The 22,491-nt window shown below is 36.4% G+C and overlaps 3 protein-coding genes and 1 long non-coding RNA gene across 5 annotated transcripts in view; 1 reads left to right on the top strand and 3 right to left on the bottom strand.

Moving 5' to 3' along the window:
• LOC126759484 (general odorant-binding protein 19a-like) overlaps nucleotides 1-5,530 on the top strand; it is a 33,544-nt gene extending 28,014 nt beyond the window's left edge. Inside the window, exons 1-4 of one of the 2 annotated variants that reach the window (XM_050474317.1) lie at nucleotides 3,051-3,180; nucleotides 4,269-4,347; nucleotides 5,006-5,097; nucleotides 5,168-5,530. In XM_050474317.1, coding sequence (XP_050330274.1) covers nucleotides 3,109-3,180; nucleotides 4,269-4,347; nucleotides 5,006-5,097; nucleotides 5,168-5,368 — 444 coding nt within the window. In that variant the 5' untranslated portion in view covers nucleotides 3,051-3,108 and the 3' untranslated portion in view covers nucleotides 5,369-5,530. Of the gene's footprint in view, nucleotides 1-3,050; nucleotides 3,181-4,268; nucleotides 4,348-5,005; nucleotides 5,098-5,167 lie in introns of those variants that run through there. The other variant, XM_050474319.1, reaches the window with a different exon arrangement.
• A 5,216-nt stretch (nucleotides 5,531-10,746) lies between these two features.
• On the bottom strand, nucleotides 10,747-11,736 carry LOC126759479 (uncharacterized). The gene is made up of 5 exons (XM_050474313.1): nucleotides 11,616-11,736; nucleotides 11,461-11,548; nucleotides 11,292-11,380; nucleotides 11,093-11,232; nucleotides 10,747-11,022 (listed from the first exon to the last, which is right to left on the bottom strand). The coding sequence occupies exons 1-5, from the start codon at nucleotides 11,676-11,678 to the stop codon at nucleotides 10,938-10,940; spliced, it is 465 nt and encodes a 154-aa protein (XP_050330270.1). The 5' UTR covers nucleotides 11,679-11,736; the 3' UTR covers nucleotides 10,747-10,937.
• Nucleotides 11,737-14,207: 2,471 nt separating this feature from the next.
• On the bottom strand, nucleotides 14,208-15,638 carry LOC126759472 (general odorant-binding protein 19d). Its single transcript, XM_050474302.1, has 4 exons — nucleotides 15,520-15,638; nucleotides 15,126-15,404; nucleotides 14,563-14,616; nucleotides 14,208-14,503 (listed from the first exon to the last, which is right to left on the bottom strand). Exons 1-4 carry the CDS (start codon nucleotides 15,580-15,582, stop codon nucleotides 14,345-14,347), a joined length of 555 nt encoding a protein of 184 aa, XP_050330259.1. The 5' UTR covers nucleotides 15,583-15,638; the 3' UTR covers nucleotides 14,208-14,344.
• Nucleotides 15,639-21,920: 6,282 nt separating this feature from the next.
• LOC126759498 (uncharacterized) lies at nucleotides 21,921-22,380 on the bottom strand. The gene is made up of 2 exons (XR_007667001.1): nucleotides 22,186-22,380; nucleotides 21,921-22,126 (listed from the first exon to the last, which is right to left on the bottom strand). It is a non-coding gene; the product is annotated as an uncharacterized LOC126759498 (long non-coding RNA).
• Between the last annotated feature and the right edge of the window lie 111 nt (nucleotides 22,381-22,491).

Genomic DNA, 22,491 nt, shown 5'->3' with positions numbered 1-22,491 from the left:
TCATTAGTTGCTGGGTTTGGCTGGAAGACATTTTTTAGATGAGCAGCGAAGGTTGCTGATTTTTCTGCATCACTCCGAGCCCATTTGCCATTATTGTCACGTATTGGCATTACACACTCTGTTGGCGCACTTATAGTTTGAAGTGCTTTCCACAACGGGTGCTTTGTACTAGTCGGTGACAGCAACGACGAGTTGATTTGGAAATGTTCAAGTTAAATAAACCCGTGTTTTTGTCACGACTGGCAAGGGTATAGAGTGTGTATTTTGGGATGCGCATGGAATAATTTCGCATTTAAAGAAAAGAAAGTACTGTTTCAGCAAGACAATGTACCGTGTTACAAGTCAGTGAAAACGATGGCGAAAATCCATGAATTGGGCTTCGAATTGCTTTCTCATCCACCTTATCTCCAGTTCTGACCCCCAGCAACTATTTCCTGTTCTCAGATCTCAAAAAAATGCTCGCTGGGAAGAAATTTTCGTTGAATGAAGGGGTGATCACCCAAACTGAATCCAATTTTGACGCAAAGAACAAATCGTACTACAAAAATGGTATCGAAAAGTTGGAGGGTCGCTATAATCAGTGTATTATTCTAAAAGAGAACTACGTTGAATAAGAAAAACGAATTTTTCTAAAAAATTTGTTTTGATACGGAATTGACCTGTTTTGTACTTACATTCCATTTATTATTCTATTAAGCCAACGCACATTCCAATAGTCGAAACACTTCTCAAACTTCATTTTGACTCTTTCAGCGATGTGCATTTTTAAGATTCTCTTTATTTGTGGAAATAAGAAAAATTAAGACGAAGCCATGCCCGAATATGGGGACTGTTGAATCGTTATAGTATTGTCTGTGCCCAATAATTCACGAAACAGCTATGAACTTTGAGCTTTTAAAAATAAAAATCACTCAGCTCATAAGAACACAATTAACCTTAGCGCCTGTTAAAGAAAAATTAAGCAATGAATAACTGAAAATTTTATCTCACTTCATGCACAGTGAATTTGAAAATTTACGAATATTGCCTTTTAAGTTTTCTACAGTAGTACTTTGGTAGTACTTTGAAGTTTTCAGAACCGAAGAACGCGAATTGAAAATACTTTAGCATAAAGGGTAAAAAGTTACGCAGAAATAATGAAAACAATATATAGATTTAATAAAGTCAAAACCTGGTCGAACAAGAGGACTCCTAATGACGAGAAATGGATACTATATCAAGTCAAGGAAAGCCCACAAATATCAGCACCGAAAATTAACAGCGAACATAAAATTTACTTGGAAAGAGATGTCAGTGATTCAGCAGTAAGGAGAGTGCCTCGTAAAAAAAGTTTCATGGAAGATCTGCTCGTAACGCTAAATAAACGCAAACGATTACAGTTTGCGACTGTCAAACATGGAGGAGGATGCATGTGGTGTGATGCTGTATGTCAGCACACGGAGTCGTTAATTAGGTTTCTGTCGAAAAAATAGACTACAAAGATATTATCAAAGGAAATGTAATACTTAGATTGCTTAGAAAATCGGAATCCGAACTATTAATATAATATGCTATATTTACAAAATAAAAAAATGGCAATACACTCTCCGACCCGCGAAATTTTAAATTTTAAAATACCCGTTATTTTCTGAACACACCTCGTATGTTTGATATGTTTGACACCTATTTTGTCCCTACTGATATTATAAATGAAAACATAAGTTTGTTTGTCATGCCTTCATGTCGAAACCACTGGACCACTTTTCATGAAATAAAAATATTTTGCTCACCATAAGTAAAAATGAGCGCGGCCAATAATAACATTTGTAAACAAGACGCTGCGTATACGCAACCAGGAAAGAAATGGGTTAAGCGAGTACATATAAAAATTTTCAGTTCAGTGAGTGTGTCATCCAATAAAGTCATCACTTTGGGATCGACTTAAAATAATTTGATTTAAGTTTAAACTAATTCTAAAGGACTTAAAGTTTAATTTGGTTCTGTGTGACTTTTTTTCCGTCTCAAAACTAAAATGTCCACTTTGAATAATATGCGTCGAGTTGTTGAGCGCCGAAAAAGAAATTTGCTGTGTTCTATAACAAGAACAAGTATAGAAATTGTATTAACTATTCATCAGCGTGAAATAATCAGAAAGAGCTTACTTTAAAATTACGTACTGAAAATATTAAATTTATATCTTTTAAAGATATCGACTAAAATTATATAGTTTTTTTAGGTTGGCATATATTTCAAGTCACCTAAGTAAAACTTGTGTGAATTATGGTATGAAGTAAACGATTTCAAAGGCGTGACTTAAAACCGCCGTCACTTTTGTTTAATCATGAGTATGATTATTTATCGATTTCTATAAAAACATATCATTCACTTTCAATATCTTAATAATGATTCAATAATTGTTACTTTTGTGATAAAAATTTCGCAAGTTAATTTCAATATTCTTCACTCAACCTATTTGTATTGTCAGTGCTAAAGCAACAAAATGGAATTAAAGTGGCAAAATAATGTTTAATTTACAGCCAACATCGTAGCTACATTAAGTTAAATCTGGGTCAAATACGAAAAATATGTTGTTATTAAGACAAAGCTATGTTTCATATATGTATGTATGTATGCTTCAATATTCATAGATAATTTTGATCGATGTTTGGCCGACTGAGTTCATGCCTCAAGGCAAAATATTCTTTTTTACCTACTGCTATAAACATACGGTGAGTATTTACATACATATGTATGTATTTTGCTATTTGTACTTTGCAAAAAATTATAAACTGTTAATTTGTTTTCAATAATGTACGTATAGAACTTTATTGCTGGGATCTTTAACCTAATAATGAGCTGATTTATTATTTCTTCTTTAATTTGCTTATATTTACCTGTATACATATATACACTACAACTACGAAAGCTACACAATTTTTTCTACCGTAAATTACTTTGTACATTTTCTTATTTTTGGTTGTCACTCGTGCGAGAAATTAGCCAAAAATTTACAGTATATATTCAATTAGAATTTGTAAACCTTCTTCAGTTTCAGTCAGACTTTTCGCGCATTGGTGTATTGTGTTGCAGTATAAACAAAAAACAGTTTTCTAAATTGACTCTTTAATAATGTATTATTGCAAAGCTATCTTCACTACTTCACTTTTGGCGTTTTTATTCGCTACTCCGATATCTGCAGGTGTAAGTTAAAAAATAAAATTCAATTTGCCAATCGCTGGCACGGAAGCGGTTTTAGACCCAAGCAAGGTATATCGAACATAAGACGATATTCCGCGCGTTTAGTTATTTCGAAAGGTAAATCGTATTCTCTATTTTTTGAGTTTTGCGACGGGTCAGATTGTGAGATATTAGTAAATACAGGAATGTTTCGAAACCTCTTAAACCTCTCTCATTTTCATAGACACTCGGTAAGAGTTCCAATGACCGATCAATATTATTTCTATAATCATATATTATCACTGACATTCCTTATGCAGAGTAAATATTCTTGGGGTATCCGTTCGTCAAACTTAAGAGCAATTTTTGAAATATTTACGGATTTGGAAGAGCTCGACAGTTAGTAATATATTTCTAACAGGTCAATAGAACGTTTTATTTTTCAAATAAATTTTTGAAATTTATAGTAAAAACTGGATAAATGATGCAAAATGTTGGGGCTTTTTCAAGTACGAATATTTCGTAAAATGTTAGAGACGATTGATTCTGTTACAAAGTTTGTTTTTAAGATAGCCTGGAAGAATACATTTCATTGGCGCGTTGTGACATATTTTACTAGTGACGCTGAGAGTATATTTTCTTCAATAGAATTGCTATAAATACTATGTAATTTTTGTATGGATTAAAGATGTTCTTAGTGCATTTAAGAAAATAGATCACTATAAAGTAGTATATAGATTATTCAAGAATGGAGGTAGTCAAGATCTGTGTTTTCGAGATCCATTCAACTTCCTACCATGGCGCTTAATGACTAAACTGCTTTATCAATCTTCTGCATCGTTGTGTAATGAGCTTAAAATTTTGAGCAATTGAACGGTTAAAGGGTAGGGTAATTTTTTATTTGATGACAACTGTCCTATTGTGATAGTGAAAAATTAACCTGATTTTAAGGACGAAATATTTAAACTAATTTATAGACAAATAAAAAATAGAAATGTTTTTGTTTTTATTTGTGGAATTTATTTATTTTTTTACATCATAATGGATTTAATATGTCTCATCTTGATTGCTTGATAACCGTTCTCCGGTTTTTATATTTACTATGTTTGCAGATCACTGAGGAGCAGATGTGGGCCACTGCCAAGTTAATGCGAGATGTGTGCTTACCAAGATTTCCGAAAATTAACATCGGTAAAAATTATTTTATGAATTCTTAATAATTTAACAAACAGTTCGAACAGTACGAGATTTGGTAGTGATTGCTTTCAGGAATAGTAGAAATAGATTTTAGGACAGTTTCGTATGGTTTTTTTTCGGAGTTACGTCATAAAAGAATGGGCAAAACTTCCCGTTTATATTCATATTATCAATTACAATGGAATATTGCCAGTTCGTTTCGTTTATACCGTGGATTGTAGAATAGTTGCCTCTATAATTCTTACTGCTTGCCAGCCTTTCTAACTACTATAGGGTAATATGTAGTCGTGCAAAACAGGCGACAATAATGGGACATGTCAGCTACTTTCTGAGTTGGATCTTTGTTGGATCTTTGTATAAGATGTTATACTTCATCCATTTGCTGGGGAATCAACATGTAAGAGATCTAGTTTTACTTCACGTGCTCCGAAACTTTTCAAGAACTTATTGAGTAGGTTTCTTTATTAATATAAATAGGTATATTTTTTAGCGTCTTCATAAAAACAATAATTTATATTTCAAATAATAAATTTATGACTAAAAACATTTAATACAAGCTGACATGAAATGAGTTAGCGACTCTGTATCCATCTGCAAAGACCTAAAATACTCCTACGTATACCTCTAAAAACTATTCACACCTTATTTACAGAACTCGCAAATCAATTGCGCGACGGCAACATACCAGACAACAATAAAGATGTTAAATGCTATATTAATTGTGTTTTAGAAATGATGCAAACGGTAATAACTAGTCATTACAATGTTTATGTTCATTATGTTGTTAAATTTTATCTTGACTACCATACTTTAGATGAAAAAGGGTAAGTTCCTGTACGAAGCGTCGTTGAAGCAAGTTGATTTAGTTTTACCCGACTCTTACAAAGACGATTACCGCGCGGGTCTACTGAAATGCAAGGACGCAAGTGCTGGCATAAAGAAAGACAACTGTGAAGCGGCATACACAATACTGAAGTGTTTGCGTGGTGAAATTAAACAATTTATATTCCCTTAAAAAGTGTCGAATTGCGTGCCTTATTTATTATATATCTCTAATAAGTGCTAAATATGACTTTTGCTATATATTACAATAAAAACTGTCGCATAATTAATTTTTTTATTTGCCTCTATTCATACACATACCCCGTATGAAAAAAATCAAATGCAAGTTTGACACGATACTGGTATCTGGCGTTAAGCATCTAAAAATAGCTAAAAATAGTAACACTTCTTAATTTAAATTTCGTTCGATAGCCCATTCGTCGGAATATTTATTTTTCTAGATTGGTATGACTGTCAGTGATATCTGTGCAAATGTCACAACAAAATTACCATTAATTTTTAGTATATGCTTGTCTTCCTGAAGAATATAAAGTGATTTTTACGATGAGCGAAATTGTTCAACAAAGAAGTTCCATTAAATTTTGTGTGCGGAATCAAATTTCTGTTGCCGAAATGTTCAGGATGTTGGAAAAGACCTTCGGTGATAGTTCTTTGTCGCGACCAAGTGTTTTTGATTGCCACAAATTATTAAAAGAGAACGCGTTGACCACGTCCATGACGGCCATCAACATCAACTGATGATCAACATGTCAATAAAATAAAGGAATGGGTGCTTGATAATCGATGATTAACGGTGAGAGTTCTTACTGGCTATGGTTGGAATATCGGAAAGATCTGTGAAAACCATTTTGAAAAATAATTTGTGCCTAAGAAAAGTGAAAGCACGATTGGTTTCAAAATCACTAAATTTTGTCGAAAAACTGCGCCGCGTTTTCGTCTGTGAAACAATGGTTTACGCCTACCAGGATGTCATGAAACGTATTATTATTGGCGATGAGTCTTGGCTTTATGCTTACGACCCGAAAACCAATCCCCCGCATACTCGTATCGTGGCAAAGGTGAGCCGAAGACGAAAAAAACACCTCAAAGCAGGTCAAAAATCCAGATGTGCTGCACTCCGAATTCCTTCCGACCGGCCAAGTTGTCAACAAGGAATACTACTTGAGTGTTATGCGTAGTTTGTGCGAAGCTATTCGTAAAAATAGGCTATAATTATGGGCCGAAAACTCTTGGTTTTTGCACCACGATAATGCTCTGTCGTATACCGCATTGATTCTTCGTGAGTTTTTGCCAGATTTTCAACAAATATCCCTTATGGCTATTCAGCAAACTCAAACGACCGCTCCCGAGAAGCTGTTTTAAGTCAATTGAAAACATCGAATCGTTACGCGCATTGAAGGCTATTCCGGAAATTGACTTTAACAACTGTTTCCAGAATTGAAAAAAACGTTGGCACAAATGTATTGGGGCTAAGGGGGATTACTCTGAGAGGGGCGATATGGATTTTGAACAATAAATTAAGAATTTTAAAATGACGAATAAAGTCTCATTATTTTTGACTCATAGTAGTACCATTTCGTTTTCTTTAGTTTCAAATTATTTCGAAACAGTTAAAATTTAGTAAACCGTCGAATAGAAATACTTTTCTTTATTATATTCGTCTTTTCTGCTCTCTATGCTATTCACTAAAAGTAAAATATTAGAGCTCGTTTAACACTACTTCCCCACTTATTTGGTAGTATTTGGGCTAAAAATATAAAAATTCAAGTTGGAATTGAACTTTGTTACAAAGTATCCATGTAAATCTATTAAAGAATTGAAACAAAATTGCTTTCCTCATAATTACCCACCGATTCCCTAAGGGGTCAGTTGTGAGGATGTGCGTGTTCAAGTGTTAAGTTATTGCAATGAAATTTTGTTTTTAATATTGACTAGTGTTGACGATGAGTTGAAAGCTGAAATTGGCTGCTATTTCCATTTTATGTATACTAAAACATCCCAATAGCTTGTCATCATATATGTACTATATGTAAACACAGGTTTGTTTCTGATTTAGTAATTACTGACACAGTATCAATGGAACACTCCACAAATTGATACTTAATATAGTAATTAGTGGGCGGAACAAGTTATTAGTAACAGTATAATATTTAATTTGATGTGCGTGTTGACTTGCGTTTGCAGTCAATACATTTATGATTTTAAACTAATGACTGAATTTGACTTCCTCCTCATTCGGCAACGACTATAATATATGGTAAGTATACAATACTTTTTTGTTTTATTACTATCTATTATATATGTATATCGTATGTAAAAATTACAAGTCGACCGATTTTAGAGAAATTTTGCACTCAGTTTGATCCAACTTAAAAATTGGATCAATAATGTTAAAAGTCAAAACTTCTCACACATAAAACAATATTTCAAACCCTAAAAATGCGTTAAAAATTCATGTGAGAATCATTTGACTACTCGGTTGTAGCCGAGTTAACAACAGCGCGCCAGTCGTCTCTTCTTTCCGCAAGGTAGCACCAATTGGAGATTTCAAGCGAAGCCAGGTCTTTCTCTACCTGGTCCTTCCAACGGAGTGGAGGTCTTCCTCTTTCTCTGTTTCCCCGGCGGGTGCTGCGTCGAATACTTTCAGAGCTGGAGTGTTTTCGTCCATTTGGACAACATGACCTAGCCAACGTAGCCGCTGTCTTTTAATTCGCTGAACTATGTCAATGCCGTCATATATCTCATATAGCTCATCGTTCCATCGAATGCGATATTCGCCGTGGCCAACTCGCAAAGGACCGTAAATCTTTCGCAGAACCTTTCTCTTGAAAACTCGTAACGTCGACTCATCAGATGTTGTCATCGTCCACGCCTCTGCACCATATAGCAGGACGGGAATAATGAGTGACTTATAGAGTTTTGCTTTTGTTCGTCGAGAGAGGACTTTACTTCTCAATTGCCTACTTAGCCCGAAGTAGCACCTGTTGGCAAAAGATATCCTGGTTGGATTTTCAGGCTGACATTGTTGGTGGTGTTTACACTGGTTCCAAGATAGACGAAATTATCTACAACTTCAAAGTTATGACTGTCAACAGTGACATAAGAGCCAAGTCGCGAGTACGACGGCTGTTTTTTTGATGACAGGAGATATTTCGTCTTGCCCTCGTTCTCCACCAGAGCACACTTAAATTCCTATCGTTGGCCCCCGCCGCTTTGTTGTTCTTCAGACGGATAATTGCTATTCGAACTTCTTCATGGACGAGCAGTGGAACGTCTGCTCCATCATCATCGATTGGGGAATCGGGTTCACCTTCTCCTGACGTTATGCTTTCACTGCCATTCAGCAGGCTGGAGAAGTGTTCCCTCCATGATTTTATTATGCTTTGGGCATCGGTTACTAGATCACCTCTGAGAGTTCTACAAGAGTACGTTCCGGTCTTGAAACCTTCTGTTAGTCGCCGCATTTTGTCGTAGATTTTTCGAGCATTATCCTTGTCGGCCAGCTTGTCAATCTCTTCATACTCACGGATTTCGGCCTCTCTATTTTTCTGTCTTGAAATCCGTCTCATTTCCCTTTTCAACTCTCGGTATCTCTCCCATCCTGCACGTGTTTTGGTCGATGCAAGCCTTTTGCATGGCCTCTACATCTGGATAACGCTTTCATTTCTTGGGCAAATGCATTTTTCCGTAAAGGAAGAAGACTCACGGTGCCATATCAGGTGAATACGGGGAGTGGTAAATGTTTAAAATGTGATTTTTGGTCAAATAATCGGTCACAAGCGTCGATCGATGAGAGCAATTTTTGGTCATCAGCCAATTTGTGCGGAACAAACCGTGCACACACCTTTCATAAGCCCAAATGTTCGGTCAAAATGCGATAAATCGATGTTTTGGAGGTGTTCTATTCCATTTCCATGAATTTCAATGATGATTTCGGCTGATTTTTGATGATGGAATTTCCGGTGATCACGTATTTTGATTGGACCATATGTTGATCGTCATTTATGTCAATAACTTCACTTCCAATCAATGAAATATCATGAAATTCTCACTGGGCAATCGATAAAGATAGCAGATTCTAACGCACCAGTCGACAAATAGATGGTGCCACCAGGGGGCGCTAGATTCAAAATCCTGTTTACTTTGGAATGCACCTTGTATATACTGCCCTACTCGAACCGTCTTTGAACCTTTTTCGTGCGATTTAAGTCGGAGTTTAGCTGTGCTGCAAAGCCTGCGGAAAAACTTTACATAAATATACATTTTGCGTCGCTGAAATTCGGTTCGAAAATCACGATCGGTTGTATGCATTATTGGTCAGCCCACATCATTTATGTATACATATATTCATGATTTGTGTTTATTTTTTGTTTGGTGACAATTTAATTGAAGCTCTGGGGATTTTCCGTGTACAAATTGTTATACAATTGTAGATATTCAAAGGTATTCAACTGTCATATTGGTAGATTCCACTGCTACAAATGTGCCATTTAGTATTTCTGTAAATTATTATTGATTTTCAAAAATTAGTATGCTATTTCTGAACGCATTTTGATGGAAGGGGGTTGGTAATTTTGGCTATCATTTACTGGCATGCTATCAGTAAGCGTAACATTCGTTATATAAAATCGTATATGCATTTTTGATCCATAATATTTGACAAAATAAATTTATAGCGGAGTCAAATGTAGCAAAAATTATGGAACGGTGGTTTGTAGAATACATTCGAATAAATTGCGCGTGTCGATGCGCCGTTATGGTGGTAGGGCACTTTTTTCTTCGGCAAATAACACCGTTTTTCTTCCATTAAGAAACGAATCGGTTCAATGGTTCGAAATAGTAGAGTTCTGTAGTTGATGCTGGTCACCCTTTGTGAGTCCCAGAACTGCGAACATCTCCATTTCGGCTGATAGGACAGTCTTCCCCTTCTTCGGAGAAGGTTCGACGGTGATGTCCATTTTTTCGTCGACAGTCATGAAAAGACATATGTACATAGCAACTCTTTCGGATTACGCTTCAACAGTGTCAAGCACTGCTGTGAACTGGGCTCACGGTTGCGTTTGTTGAGCTAACGCGTTATTTTGACAAGTCGACTTCTAATTTTTAATCTGTGGTCTGGTAATATGATAGCTTGAACTTTTGTCAGGTCGGAGAGAAGAGTCACTATACACAGCATCCAAATGCTTTGAGATTTTTCCTTCCAAAAACAAAAACAATGAGTCGATTTGTGTAGACTTCGTTATAATAGCTTTTCAGAATCAGATTTGTAGAAAATATTTGTTGTTATTAACGATTTTCTAAATTAACAGAGAGTTTTTTTGTCTTCTAAGACGAATACCTTGAAGGGTAATACCTTAATTAATTTAAAATTTTAGAGCGAAATTAGAAAATTTTAAATCTAAGAAAGATATTGGAGTAAAATGTGTCTATTTTTGACAAATCCATGCATTCTTGTAATGGATTCAACAGTGTTCAAAACCAAATTTTGGCCATTGAAGCTTTGAAAGTAAAGCAGAGAAATATTTAATAATCAAAAAGACTTAGAAATGATTCAGTACTTTAACACATTGGATTATATTTATATAGAAGTAATTATGTCTAGGCTGCACAGCAAAATATTTTCATATAAGTTGACATTATGCAAGTTATATTGATTAACATATGAATTTGAAAATAGTTTTTCGAATGTTTAAACCTACATACATTTTTCAACAAAAGAATAACAATTCTGCCATTACCACTCATTGTTCCACTTCGGGTATCTCATACTCGCGCTCCTTCATTTCCTTCAGCATGCACATGGCAAACGAATGCGCCACCTCGCATCTTTTCAATGAGAGATATGAGATCATAAGTCTTTACACGTTAGCAAGCATAAAAACGATTATCAACTCACTTATCAGTAATGCCCATTTCAACATTTTTCTCATTACAACCATTGGATATTGCCCTGAGTTCATCAATTTTTTCGGAATACAATAGTACCATCCAGCTCAGTAACTTCTCCGTGTTCACATCAGTGCTATCTTCTACGAACTGTTTAACTGCCAAAATGACAAATTCCCAAAACAAAACAGATATATTTGTATACTTACCAAATCGAACTGCTCCATGAGGCAGCTACGTAAACATCTCGTTATTAAGTCCGCGTCCTCTTTATTCAAGATAAGCTCTTCCATATGTGCTTTTTAATATTAAAAAAGTATTAAGGTGGATATATACTATTTTGAATTCTTCGACAAAGTGTTTTAGCAGGCGACTTACCTTTTTCAGGCTTAGGCTCACAGTTCATGGCAAACGGTTCGACGGTCTCAAGCGCTAGACCCATGGGTACCTTCATTATTTCCTCTGCCTATTTTATATAAAAATATGTGCTTTAAAAATTTAGGACATTTTAAATCACAGCTGTTTTAACTAACCAGCACTTTCCTTGTGGCAATCATTGAAACAACGACCGCAAAAACTGTTAACACCTTATTCATTTTATTTTGGGTTTTATCACCTCTACGCGTTCAGTAAGACTGGACCAGAGTACTGAATGCGCATTGCAATATAATTTATGGAATGATGAATGAAGCAAATTAAAATTGTTTTTTGCCAGATATCAGCGACAATGTATTTTGAACATGCTCAACTGATAAAATCCATTAGACAGGGATCTAAATTGAACATCACATTAGTAGAAATACCTTGTTTTTGCAGTCATAACCTACGCACGTTACTAACTAACGAGATGAACTTTAATCGTTATGTAAACTTTAATAAAAAGGCTTAGTTCCGGCGGAACTTTATTACAATTAATTTTCGAGACACTCGTGTTTTACCGAATTCTTACCAAACGAATTATTAGACGAACTTTCTCTATAAGTAACCAAATCGAATATGTTGTCGCTTGAGGAAAATAATATGGCTTAAAATGTTCATTTGGCACTTTTTAAGGTACCTGGTTCTGGTGCATAAATTTGAAAAAAACGAGTAAGGAAGGGCTAAGTTCGGGTGTCACCGAAGATTTTATACTCTCGCATGATAAAGTGATAATCGAGATTTCATTATCCGTCATTTACATATTTTTCAAATACCGTATTTGTGTAAAGTTTTATTCCGCTATCATCATTGGTTCCTAATGTATATACTCGTATTATACAGAGAAGGCATCAGATGGATTTCAAAATAGCGGTATATTGGAAGAAGGCGTGGTTGTGAACCGATTTCACCCATATTTCGTACATGTCATCAGGGTGTTAAGAAAATATTATATACCGAATTTCATTGAAATCGGTTGAGAAGTTCCTGAGATATGGTTTTTGGTCCATAAGTGGGCGAGGCCACGCCCATTTTCAATTTTTAAAAAAAGCCTGGGTGCAGCTTCCTTCTGCCATTTCTCCCGTAAAATTTAGTGTTTCTGACGTTTTTTGTTAGTCGGTTAACGCACTTTTAGTGATTTTTAACATAACCTTTGTATGGGAGGTGGGCGTGGTTATTATCCGATTTCTTCCATTTTTGAACTGTATATGGAAATGCCTGAAGGAAACGACTCTATAAAGTTTGGTTGTCATCAGGGTTGTTAGAGTAGTTTCCGAGATATGTACAAAAAACTTAGTAGGGGGCGGGGCCACGCCCACTTTTCCTCCAAAAATACGTCCAAATTTCATCAATGATATCTCAATTTTTACCAATATCTTTAGCTTTATGGACGGTTACGGACAGACTTTATAGGTTTCCGGTTTTCGCCATTTTCGTCACCCTGATCACTTTGGTATATATAACCCTATATCTGAACTTTTAGTTTTAGGACTTACAAACAACCGTTATGTAACAAAACTATAATATCTCAATTTTTACTCAAGTTACAGCTTGCAAACAGACGGACGGACGGAATCTATGATTTTGTGCATCCGAGATTTCAAAATATTTATTTCACCCTGAGTATAGGTATATATAACCCTATATCTGACTCTTTAAACGTTTTCTTACAAACAATTTTTTTGTGAACAAAACTTTAATGACCTCTTTATATGTTTGTATATGTATGTGATTTATAAAAATACATATTTGTGGCACCCAGAAAAAAACGTTGAAGAAGAAACGTCGAACTAGTCCCTCAGTTTCTATACTCCTGCAACATGTTGCAATTGTGTATAATAGTTTTGTTCACCTAACGAGAGATAGATATAGAGTTATATATACATATATACAAATGATCAGTGTGAAGAGACCAGTTAAACTCGGAGTGACTGTCTGTCTGTCCGTCCGTCCCTTCGTGTGAACTGTAACTTGAGTAAAAAATGAGATATCATAAATAAACTTGGTACATAGGTTTCTTGGCAAAAAAGTAAGAATGAATTCGTAGACGATCGTAATCGAACCATTTCCACCATAAGTACCATAACTATATACTCAAAATAATCGCAGTAGCGGCGCCCCTTGCCACCTGTCACCTCACTTTCACACATGTTAAAATTTTGTTGGCACACTTCAACTCGTCACAATTTGGGACCATCTTCGCGCACACCTTGCGCATGTCAAGTGCTCCGCCACAACGTCATGAACCACAGATTTTGCTGAATTTAACATCTGGGCAATTAAACGAATACTTAGTCGACGGTTTGAGTTGAAAACTTTGCGTACACGAGTCACATTGTCGGTGTTTGTCGAAGTCGCAGGTCTCCCAGCACGGTCTTCATCAGCGACCTTTTTCCGGCCCTCCAAAAAGGCCTGGTGCCACCGAAACACTCACTTCTTGCTAAAGTAACATCTGGGTAAGCCTACTTGATCATATCAAACGAAATCTGTCGCAGATTTACCGAGTTTTACACAGAATTTAATCTGCTCTAACGAAAGCTGCATTTTCGGCTTGCACCACTCACAGAAATACGTCGCCCTCTATCGAATACAGTTCGACGGTCTCAAAGTACAATTGGGGCGGCAGAAAAACAGACCTATTACTTACCGGACAAACCTGTAGGCTTGTTTAAAATTGTATTTAAATCAATATGCCTTAGGCATAAAAATGATTATTGCGAAAGATTTATTTATACAGTACTTTTTTCAAACAAATTTAGCTTAAAATTGCTTTGCTGACATTTAATTGAAATGTCAAATTAATTTATAACTATGCTTAAGTAATAATTTAATTATTGCCTTTTCTCTAATAGATGAGCTTAATTTTGCGCATTTTCATTTCAGCGGCGATGCATTTATTAATTTGAAAAGCGCGCTCACAAGAATCTTCCGCAGTGATGAACTTTTTGCAATTCTCAGCTGAGGCCACAGCAATTGACGTTATTAAGGCATTATTATCGCCAATCTACAAAAAAATATAATTATTACAGCTGTGTGTGGAGATGAAACTGTAAATGTACTCACGATGTCAGCGATGTATGCAATCGCCGTCGTCGACAACGTGTCGTCTTTGCTCATCTGCAAGTGAAATTTTAATTTTAATTTAAATTTCGAACAATTTTTCTAAAAACAAAACAAAAAACTAACTTCGGCTGCACCATAGCCATATATGCCACTTACATTTGCATTTCTTATTTTAACTATAAGTATAACTTAATCTGAAAATATAACTAACTAATGGCTTGTACCCAACAGAGTTTTGTTAGTTCTTTCTAGCCACAATGTTTGATACATTATAAACAACCTGCAAGTCAAATTAGGGAAAACACTTCTTGAAGATCGGTCAGTTGGAATGGCAGCTATACACTAGGTCCGATATCGGCGATTCTCCCACAACAGAGCAGCTTCATGGAGATAGAAGGACGTGTAATGTACACACGGAAACCCCGACAATTAGACGGACCTGGCTAAATGTACTCATCTCGCTTTATGCATACACTTTACACTCCGTTTTCTTCTGGGTGTTACAACTTCGAGGCAAACCTAATGTATATATACCCTGTTTAGGGTATAAAAAGTAAACTCACCACTTCTATGCGCTTCAAAATACACTCCATCATACACTTCTCCATGGAAGTCGGTTGATCTTCGTAAAGCAACGATTTTTGCAATTCATTCGAATTAATATTCATTTCTTTTGCGCATTGGTTCTTCGAAGTTGTTACAAAATCTTGAAACTCTTGCAGCGGTTGCGGCAATTGGCGTTTGGTGCGTTTGTAATCTTCCAAAGTTGAAGGATCCTCGCGCGTCATCAGTGGCTTGCGCTTTTCAGATAACTTGTCAGCGTCTTCACTGAGTGCAGTGAGCTAAGAAATAACAAAATATATAGTACATCTTTAATGCCACAGGTCTTCGTTAGGAGATTGACTTTTTCTATAGAGACCGCTTTGCATAAAAAGCAGAAAAACTTAATTTGCTTACACTTTGTAGACTCATCAAACAAATGAAGCCAGCAATTAGTAGTGCGCTACTTGACTTAACCATTTTGTTGTCTCTTTTTTAGTCAGAGAACGCCTGAAGAATTACGTGTATCAACTGTGGTGCTCGCCAACCAAACTTTACTTTTATACCTGTCCACTCAACTGTCATTTTTGTAAATAAAAGTTTTGCAAGCGTAGTCAGTTTTCGTGGTTGAAGGTTCTGTAAGAACTTCAAGTTTGCGCTATGTATATACAAAATATATAAAATTTCTGCTGAAGCGTTGTTAATTGTTATAATATACTATTCGGTTCATAATTGTGCACATATGTATATATATACATACATACACCTACATACGTAAGTGGCGCTTAGAATTCTGCTTCCTTTCTGTTTGTCGTCTGACGTTTTGAGGATACCCAACAACCGTACGTTCTATGAATCTTATGCCACTTCCGATTAGCTTCTAGATTTCAAATATAAGTATTACGTTAGTCATATTCTAAACAAGATCGTCACTGCTTATTATATTTATTTTCTGTGAAGTATCTTTGGGAACGGCTAATCACAAAAACAATTGGTATAATTAACTATATCAGTCGGGTCTACGTTACCGGAACGGGCGAAAACTAATATATAATTTATTTGGAGAGATAAAAAGACTCAATACATTGTAGTGTAATTTAAAATGGTAGTCGCCCTGAGCGTATAGAACTATGAAATATTTGAAATGATTTTACAAATATAACATTATTGTGTCAATGAATTTATAATTATATGATTGTGTAATAAAACACTGACTTTATTTAATGATAATACATTTTTTTTTAATGCAACCATGCCTTGATAAGATAATTATCTCGCCTTTATTCAACAAATCGATTAGAGAAAATAATGTACAAAAACTTTAAAAATTATTTGCTTTAGTTTCTGTATATATGTATGTCAATATTTGCACATACTTATGGTATGTACTGTATGTTCGAAGCTAGGCTGAAATCAGAAGTTCAAGCATTATTAACAAATGCAATTTCTTCAACGAAAGGTTTATAGCCTAGTAGAAAACTTTACAGAGCTTCGTCTTTGTAGGCTTTCATTCACCTATATTCCTCGTTATGATGAAATCTATCATAGTGTGAGACTATTAATTTCCCGTTAAACAGTTATCAGAGCTTAAAGCTCTCCTAAATTGTAACATGTTAGGTTAGTAGCTTGAAAAACGCTTAACGGTGGTTCATGACTTTGATAAGTTCAGCACGGTTTTAACCATTACTATTTGTGTCGATCACAAAAAATTTATATTATGTCCCTGATAAAAACATTTACTTGTACTTACTTTTTAGTACTTTTCATTGTACTCCACAGTTATACAAGTATTTTACTTAATAATTGTGGCAATTACTAGTACATTAAAATAAATAAGTTGGAATTAATTTTATGAAAACCTGTTTGGTATCGATTTATTTTTATAACCTTTAATAAACCTCACTCCTTTATTTGGAAGAACAATTATTTACCTTTTAGAAAACACAATATGTCAATATTGTGTCAATGCCCCGAATCTATCTGTCATTGCTACGTTGTTTAGTTTACACTAACTCTGCAGATGGAGGATGGAGACATGTGTAGAAGTTCACGCAAGTGAGCAAAGTTCTCTGATCGCCATTCACTTGGGAGTGGCCAGAAACGATTCTTTTACATATGACTCAAGCAGCTCACGACTTCCGGTCTTTGACCAAGTATCCTCTGGGTAGCTTAAGAACATCTCTTTGAAGGCGATCTAAATTGAGAAGGCGAAACATCCCCTACTCAGGGTTGTGCGCTAGGTTTGGGACTCGTCACGTAAAAACGGTGCCCCCCATGAACAGTCCAAACCAGCTTCGGATAAGAAACCTTTTTGATGACGACTAAGGCACGATCCTAATTGGAAATGTGCCACTGCCCAGCTGGTTGATGTCCTTGTGAAAATAAAGGCTGTCATCACCGCCAACCAAGAAATGCGATGGATGGGACAAGGCCAGAGGCGAGTAGGTCCTTGTGGCATTTACCACAGTGGCTATATAAAGGAGCGCAAGTTTGGTGTAGGATTCCATGATGGGAGAGAGACTCTTCAATATATTTACTCCGGCGTCCTGCCATTCCGCATCAAAGCGATTTTCTACAATATATCGCTGATTTGCGCCCACGCCCCTGCGGAAGAGAAGGACGATGTGACCAAAGATGCCTTCTATGAGGGTTTGGAGTGCACCTATGAGAGCTGCCCCCGCCACGATGTCAAAATCGTGTTTGGCGACTATAACGCCAGGGTGGGCAAAGAAGGTATCTTTGGCGCAACAGCCGGTAAATTCAGGCTCCACGAGGAAACACCTCCAAATGGGTTGGTTATCTGTAGTAATAGATTCCAGCACAAGAAAATACATTAAGCTACCTGGCTGTCTCCGGATCGAAAAGCCACTAAACAGATTGGCCATGTTATGATAGACGGAAGACACGTCTCCAGTGTTCTAGACGTGCGTACGCTCCGCGGTCCTAACATCGACTCGGACCACTATCTTGTTGCAGCCAAGATTCGCACACGCCTCTTTGCAGCAAAAAACGCACGTCCACAAGGAAGGTTCGACGTCGAAAAGCTGCAATCACAACAGACAGCAGAACGATTTTCTACTCGGCTTGTACTCGTGCTCTCTGAGACTGAGAGCACTCGTCAACAACTCGGTATAAGGGAACTGTGGGACGGCATTTCAACCTCCTTACGTGCAGCTGCAACCGAAGCCATTGGTTTTTGGAAAATGAAAAAGAACAGCTGGTACGACGAGGAGTGCCGTGTCGTAGCGGTAAGAAAGCAGACTGCCTACCTCACAACGTTACGATAGACCACAACACTTGCGGGATGGGATAGATATCGAGAGTTGAAGAGGGAAACGAGACACATTTGCAGACAGAAAAATAGAGAGGACGAAATGCGTGAGTATGAAGAGCTTGACAAGCTGGTCGACAGGGGTAATGCTCGAAAATTCTACGAAAGAATGCGGCGACTAACAGAAGGTTTCAAGACCGGATCATACCCTTGTAGAACCCCTCGAGGTGACCTAGTAACTGATGCCCAGAGCATACTAAAATGTGGAGGGAACACTTTTCCAGCCTGCTGAATGACGATGGAGCCGTTCTATTGCCCGACCATGAAGAAGTTCGAATATCAATTACCCGTCTGAAAAATAACATACCCGACGATTGGAGTTAAGTGTAAGTGTGCTCTGGCCAATCCACAAAAAGGGAGAACCCACAATCTGCGCCAACTACCGTGGGATAAGTCTCCTCAACATCGCGTATTGTGTGAAAGATTAAAGCCCATCGTCAACAAAATGATTGGACTTTATCAGTGTGGCGTTAGACCCGGCAAATCAACAACTGACCAGATATTCACCATGCGCCAAATCTTGGAAAGGACCCGTGAAAAGAGAATCGACACTCACCACCTCTTTGTCGCCTTTGACAGCACGAAAAGTAGCTGCCTTTATGCCGCGATATCTTAATTTGGTATTCCCGCAAAACTAATGCTGCTGTGGGACGTTGAGCAACACAAAAGCTCCTTCAGAATCGGGAAGGACCTCATCGAGCCGTTCGATACCAAACGATATTTTTTCGTGTGGCTTCTTCAACCTTCTTCTGGAGAAATAATTCGAGCAGCAGAACTAAACCGAGAAGGTACAATCTTCAATAGGAGTGTACAGCTTCATATTCTGCGATATTGACATCATTGGCCTTAACAAGCGCGCTGTTAGTTCTGCTTTCTCCAGAATGGATCTCGGAATCCGAATGATCGATTTCGACTAAATTAATACCTAGCATTCTTTCTATGTTTTTATATCAAAGTATGAAAATGGACGAAATCGGACGATTACAACAAAGTCCTATTCCTATATAACATAATTTTAGATAATTGTTCTTTCGTTTCCAGCATAACATCAAATCAGCGTCAGCCTAAATCTAATATAACGGGATAATGGATATTTTGCACTAATAACTCCATTAAAGTATGCCACCTTATGACCAAAAATTGTCCGAATCTAAACAAAAATGTTAAAGCCCCTAGGTACCGAATATATGGACCCCAGTACCTTTAGTTGATTTCTCACCGAAAATATCGGTCAATGTGTGAGAGATATAATTGAAATTCAGAAGGAATCTTTTCCTGACAATACTAGTTCTGTGTATCAAAAATTCCGGTTATCACGGATATTGATTGGCCCAAATTTAATCGTCATTTATGTCCTCACGACCATTATTTTAAAACGTTTGCCTGAAATATAGTAGATAGGCAATCATCCCCATACACTTGTTTTATAACTATTACCAGAATATTTCAACAAAAGTTTTACCAATTTTAAAACGAAATTTAATGTTGGCTCGAAGTCATTTTGGCACCGATAACACAAACATACTGACACTTAAAATTCAATGAGTCTCTCTTCCCAATCAATGAAATCTCATGGCTTCTCACTGTTTAGATAACGATTCTGATAGCAGATTCTAACGCACCAGTCAACATATAGATGGCGCCACCAGAAATAGGTTGAAAAATCATGTTTACAAAGAATGCAGATGTAGTTCAGTATATATATATTACTTTATATAAATTCATGTGGTATCCAAACATCGAACATCTTTTTGTAGTCAACCTGTTTTAAAAGAGTAGAAAATGTTTGCTTGCACCTGAACTTAGCGAACTTAGCGCTTTCTTACTTTTTTTATATAAAGTTTATTTCTAAATTAAGAAAAGTTTTGAAAAATGGCAACAATGCGGCAAAAGTGTTTGTTATTTTGGATTTGAGTAAGTTTTCTTAGGCCAATTTAATTCGATATCTGCTACAAGCGTTCCTAATCCTCTTCAGTTTGGTAATTTTTGTCTTATCGTTATTTTTACTTAAAATTCCAAATAATCTTCTATCTTTTTTGTTTAAACTATTCGATTAGTACACCGAATAATATCAAAACGCATAGAAACAGAATCAAGTGTGATCCGGACCTAGTCCATTTTAACTGCGCCCACACATCAATGAAGATTTTTTGTTTGCATTGGTACAATCTTTTTTATGTTCGTGTGAAGTTTTCCTACGTCAGTTACTGTATGTTTGACAGCTGTTTGTTTATAACGCCAAAAGTTGGTTTGGCGATTTCCTTTTGGTCGAAGTGTATTTTTCAGTTTCGTACAGTGGCGTAGCTACAACTTCGGGCGCCCGAGGCCAAGGATGTATTCTGCCGCCCCCCAAGTTTCATGAGGTGGTTCGAACAAAAGTGAATTTTTACAAAATATCTTCGATATTAAGTTTATAAAATTTAGGAACTAGAAGCCACGCAAATTCTGAAGTTCCAAAATTCTCACAAAACGGTTTTTGAGGAAATTGATAGTAAATTTACAAGACATCTTATTAAAAGCCATAGAAAAAACTTATTTTTGCCCTATATCTTGTACACTTTTGACACAATTTGCAGGAATTTTTGCCCGAATTGGAGTTTTTAAGTACCATTTTGCCGCCCCCAAGAAGTTGCGCCCAGAGCGATGGCCCCCTTCGCCCCCTCCTAGCTACGCCACTGGTTTCGTAAAAAGAAAGAAGTAACAGGGAGACAAATCTGATGAATACGGTGTCTAAGCGATGACTCTCGTTTCGTGTTTGGCCAAATTTGAATTGTAGAATGGAATCTAGAACGTGACGGAGAATATATATCTTTGGTACGAGACATCCTTGATACATAACTAATTAACTAATATGGTCGAGTCGTTCCAGAGATGTTGACATCCCCTTCTAGGTATATCTTTCGAATCCAACTCGATGATTTTCAATCATCGGAGCAATTCACAACCTGCCGTAAAGCGTCGTAAAATCGTAAAATTATAAAAAAAACAAGTGTAAAGATTTATAATTTTACGATTTTACGATACTTTACGACAGGTTGTGAATTGAACAATCGTTTCTTTAACTTTTTCGATGTTATCGTCATTATTGCCATCGGCTCGAATAGGGCAAGTTACTCATAACTTTACGACCTTCTTTGAATTTTCAAACACGTGTGTTTGTGATAATGTAAACCCCGCAAAATAACATTTAACTAATTCCTTAAATGTCATTCCATTGGAAACTCAAAAATTTTGCAAACTCATTGCTATATTATTTTCCTCTTGGTAATAATCGTTAGACAAAGCTTTCGCGAGGTAAACAAACAACTGTCAAACGCAAAGTAATTGACATAAGGAAATGAAACTTCAGTTTATTCGGATCCGTCCGAGTTAAATTTGATCTTTGATCCCATTATCTTCGCTACAGTTGCGCTCTGTAAACTTCGACTATGACTGTGCATATCGATTTACAACGGATATCTCCAACCCAAATAAATACACTTGCATATGGGATATAATTTAATAATAATTTATATATAGTTTGTATATAGATTATTTTATGTTTATATATTATATGTATGTACTTTAACTTAAAATAGGTAGATATACATTTTCATTGAAATCTTCGACCTCCAGGATTGCCTGGTGCGCCTGGTCCACCGGGTGGTGCGCCGGGAGCTCCTGGGTTGCCACCTCCTTGGGCTAACGCAAAACCTATATGAAATAAAATTTCATAATTTCACAACTAATAATAGGATAGAAAATATTCTTACCGCTCAACAGAGCAATCATTGCCAATAAAAGCATTACGAAGTGAAATATCGATTGCATTTTGCTTACTCAACGGGAGCTTCTTTATTATGACATTCGAGTGAGAATCAGAGTATTGAATAGCAAGCTGAGCCAGAAGCCATGCCTTTTATAGTTTGTTGATTCACCACGATAGCTTTACAGTGCTTTACCGTGAATGAAATTTCTATGTGAACACTTGTTAATATATATGTACATTTGTATACGTATATATAAATGTAAATATGCATGAACGTATAGATAACACAAAATAAATAATGTAAACATAC

Source organism: Bactrocera neohumeralis, chromosome 5 (assembly GCF_024586455.1).
Source record: "Bactrocera neohumeralis isolate Rockhampton chromosome 5, APGP_CSIRO_Bneo_wtdbg2-racon-allhic-juicebox.fasta_v2, whole genome shotgun sequence".
In the NCBI taxonomy this organism is placed as follows: Eukaryota; Metazoa; Arthropoda; class Insecta; order Diptera; family Tephritidae; genus Bactrocera; species Bactrocera neohumeralis.
This window is presented reverse-complemented; position numbering and strand designations above follow the sequence as displayed.

Bases quoted from the DNA above. Each gene is read 5' to 3' on its own strand.
- LOC126759472 (XM_050474302.1), bottom strand. From the start codon at position 15,582: ATGGTTAAGTCAAGTAGCGCACTACTAATTGCTGGCTTCATTTGTTTG. The intron at 14,617-15,125 runs GTGAGTTTACTT...TTTCACTTGCAG, and splicing joins TTTTGAAGCGCATAGAAGTG to ATGAGCAAAGACGACACGTT. The intron at 14,504-14,562 runs GTGAGTACATTT...ATTTTTTTGTAG, and splicing joins TTGCATACATCGCTGACATC to ATTGGCGATAATAATGCCTT.
- LOC126759479 (XM_050474313.1), bottom strand. From the start codon at position 11,678: ATGAATAAGGTGTTAACAGTTTTTGCGGTCGTTGTTTCAATGATTGCC. The intron at 11,233-11,291 runs GTAAGTATACAA...GCAGTTAAACAG, and splicing joins TCATGGAGCAGTTCGATTTG to TTCGTAGAAGATAGCACTGA. The intron at 11,023-11,092 runs GTGAGTTGATAA...CTCATTGAAAAG, and splicing joins GAAATGGGCATTACTGATAA to ATGCGAGGTGGCGCATTCGT.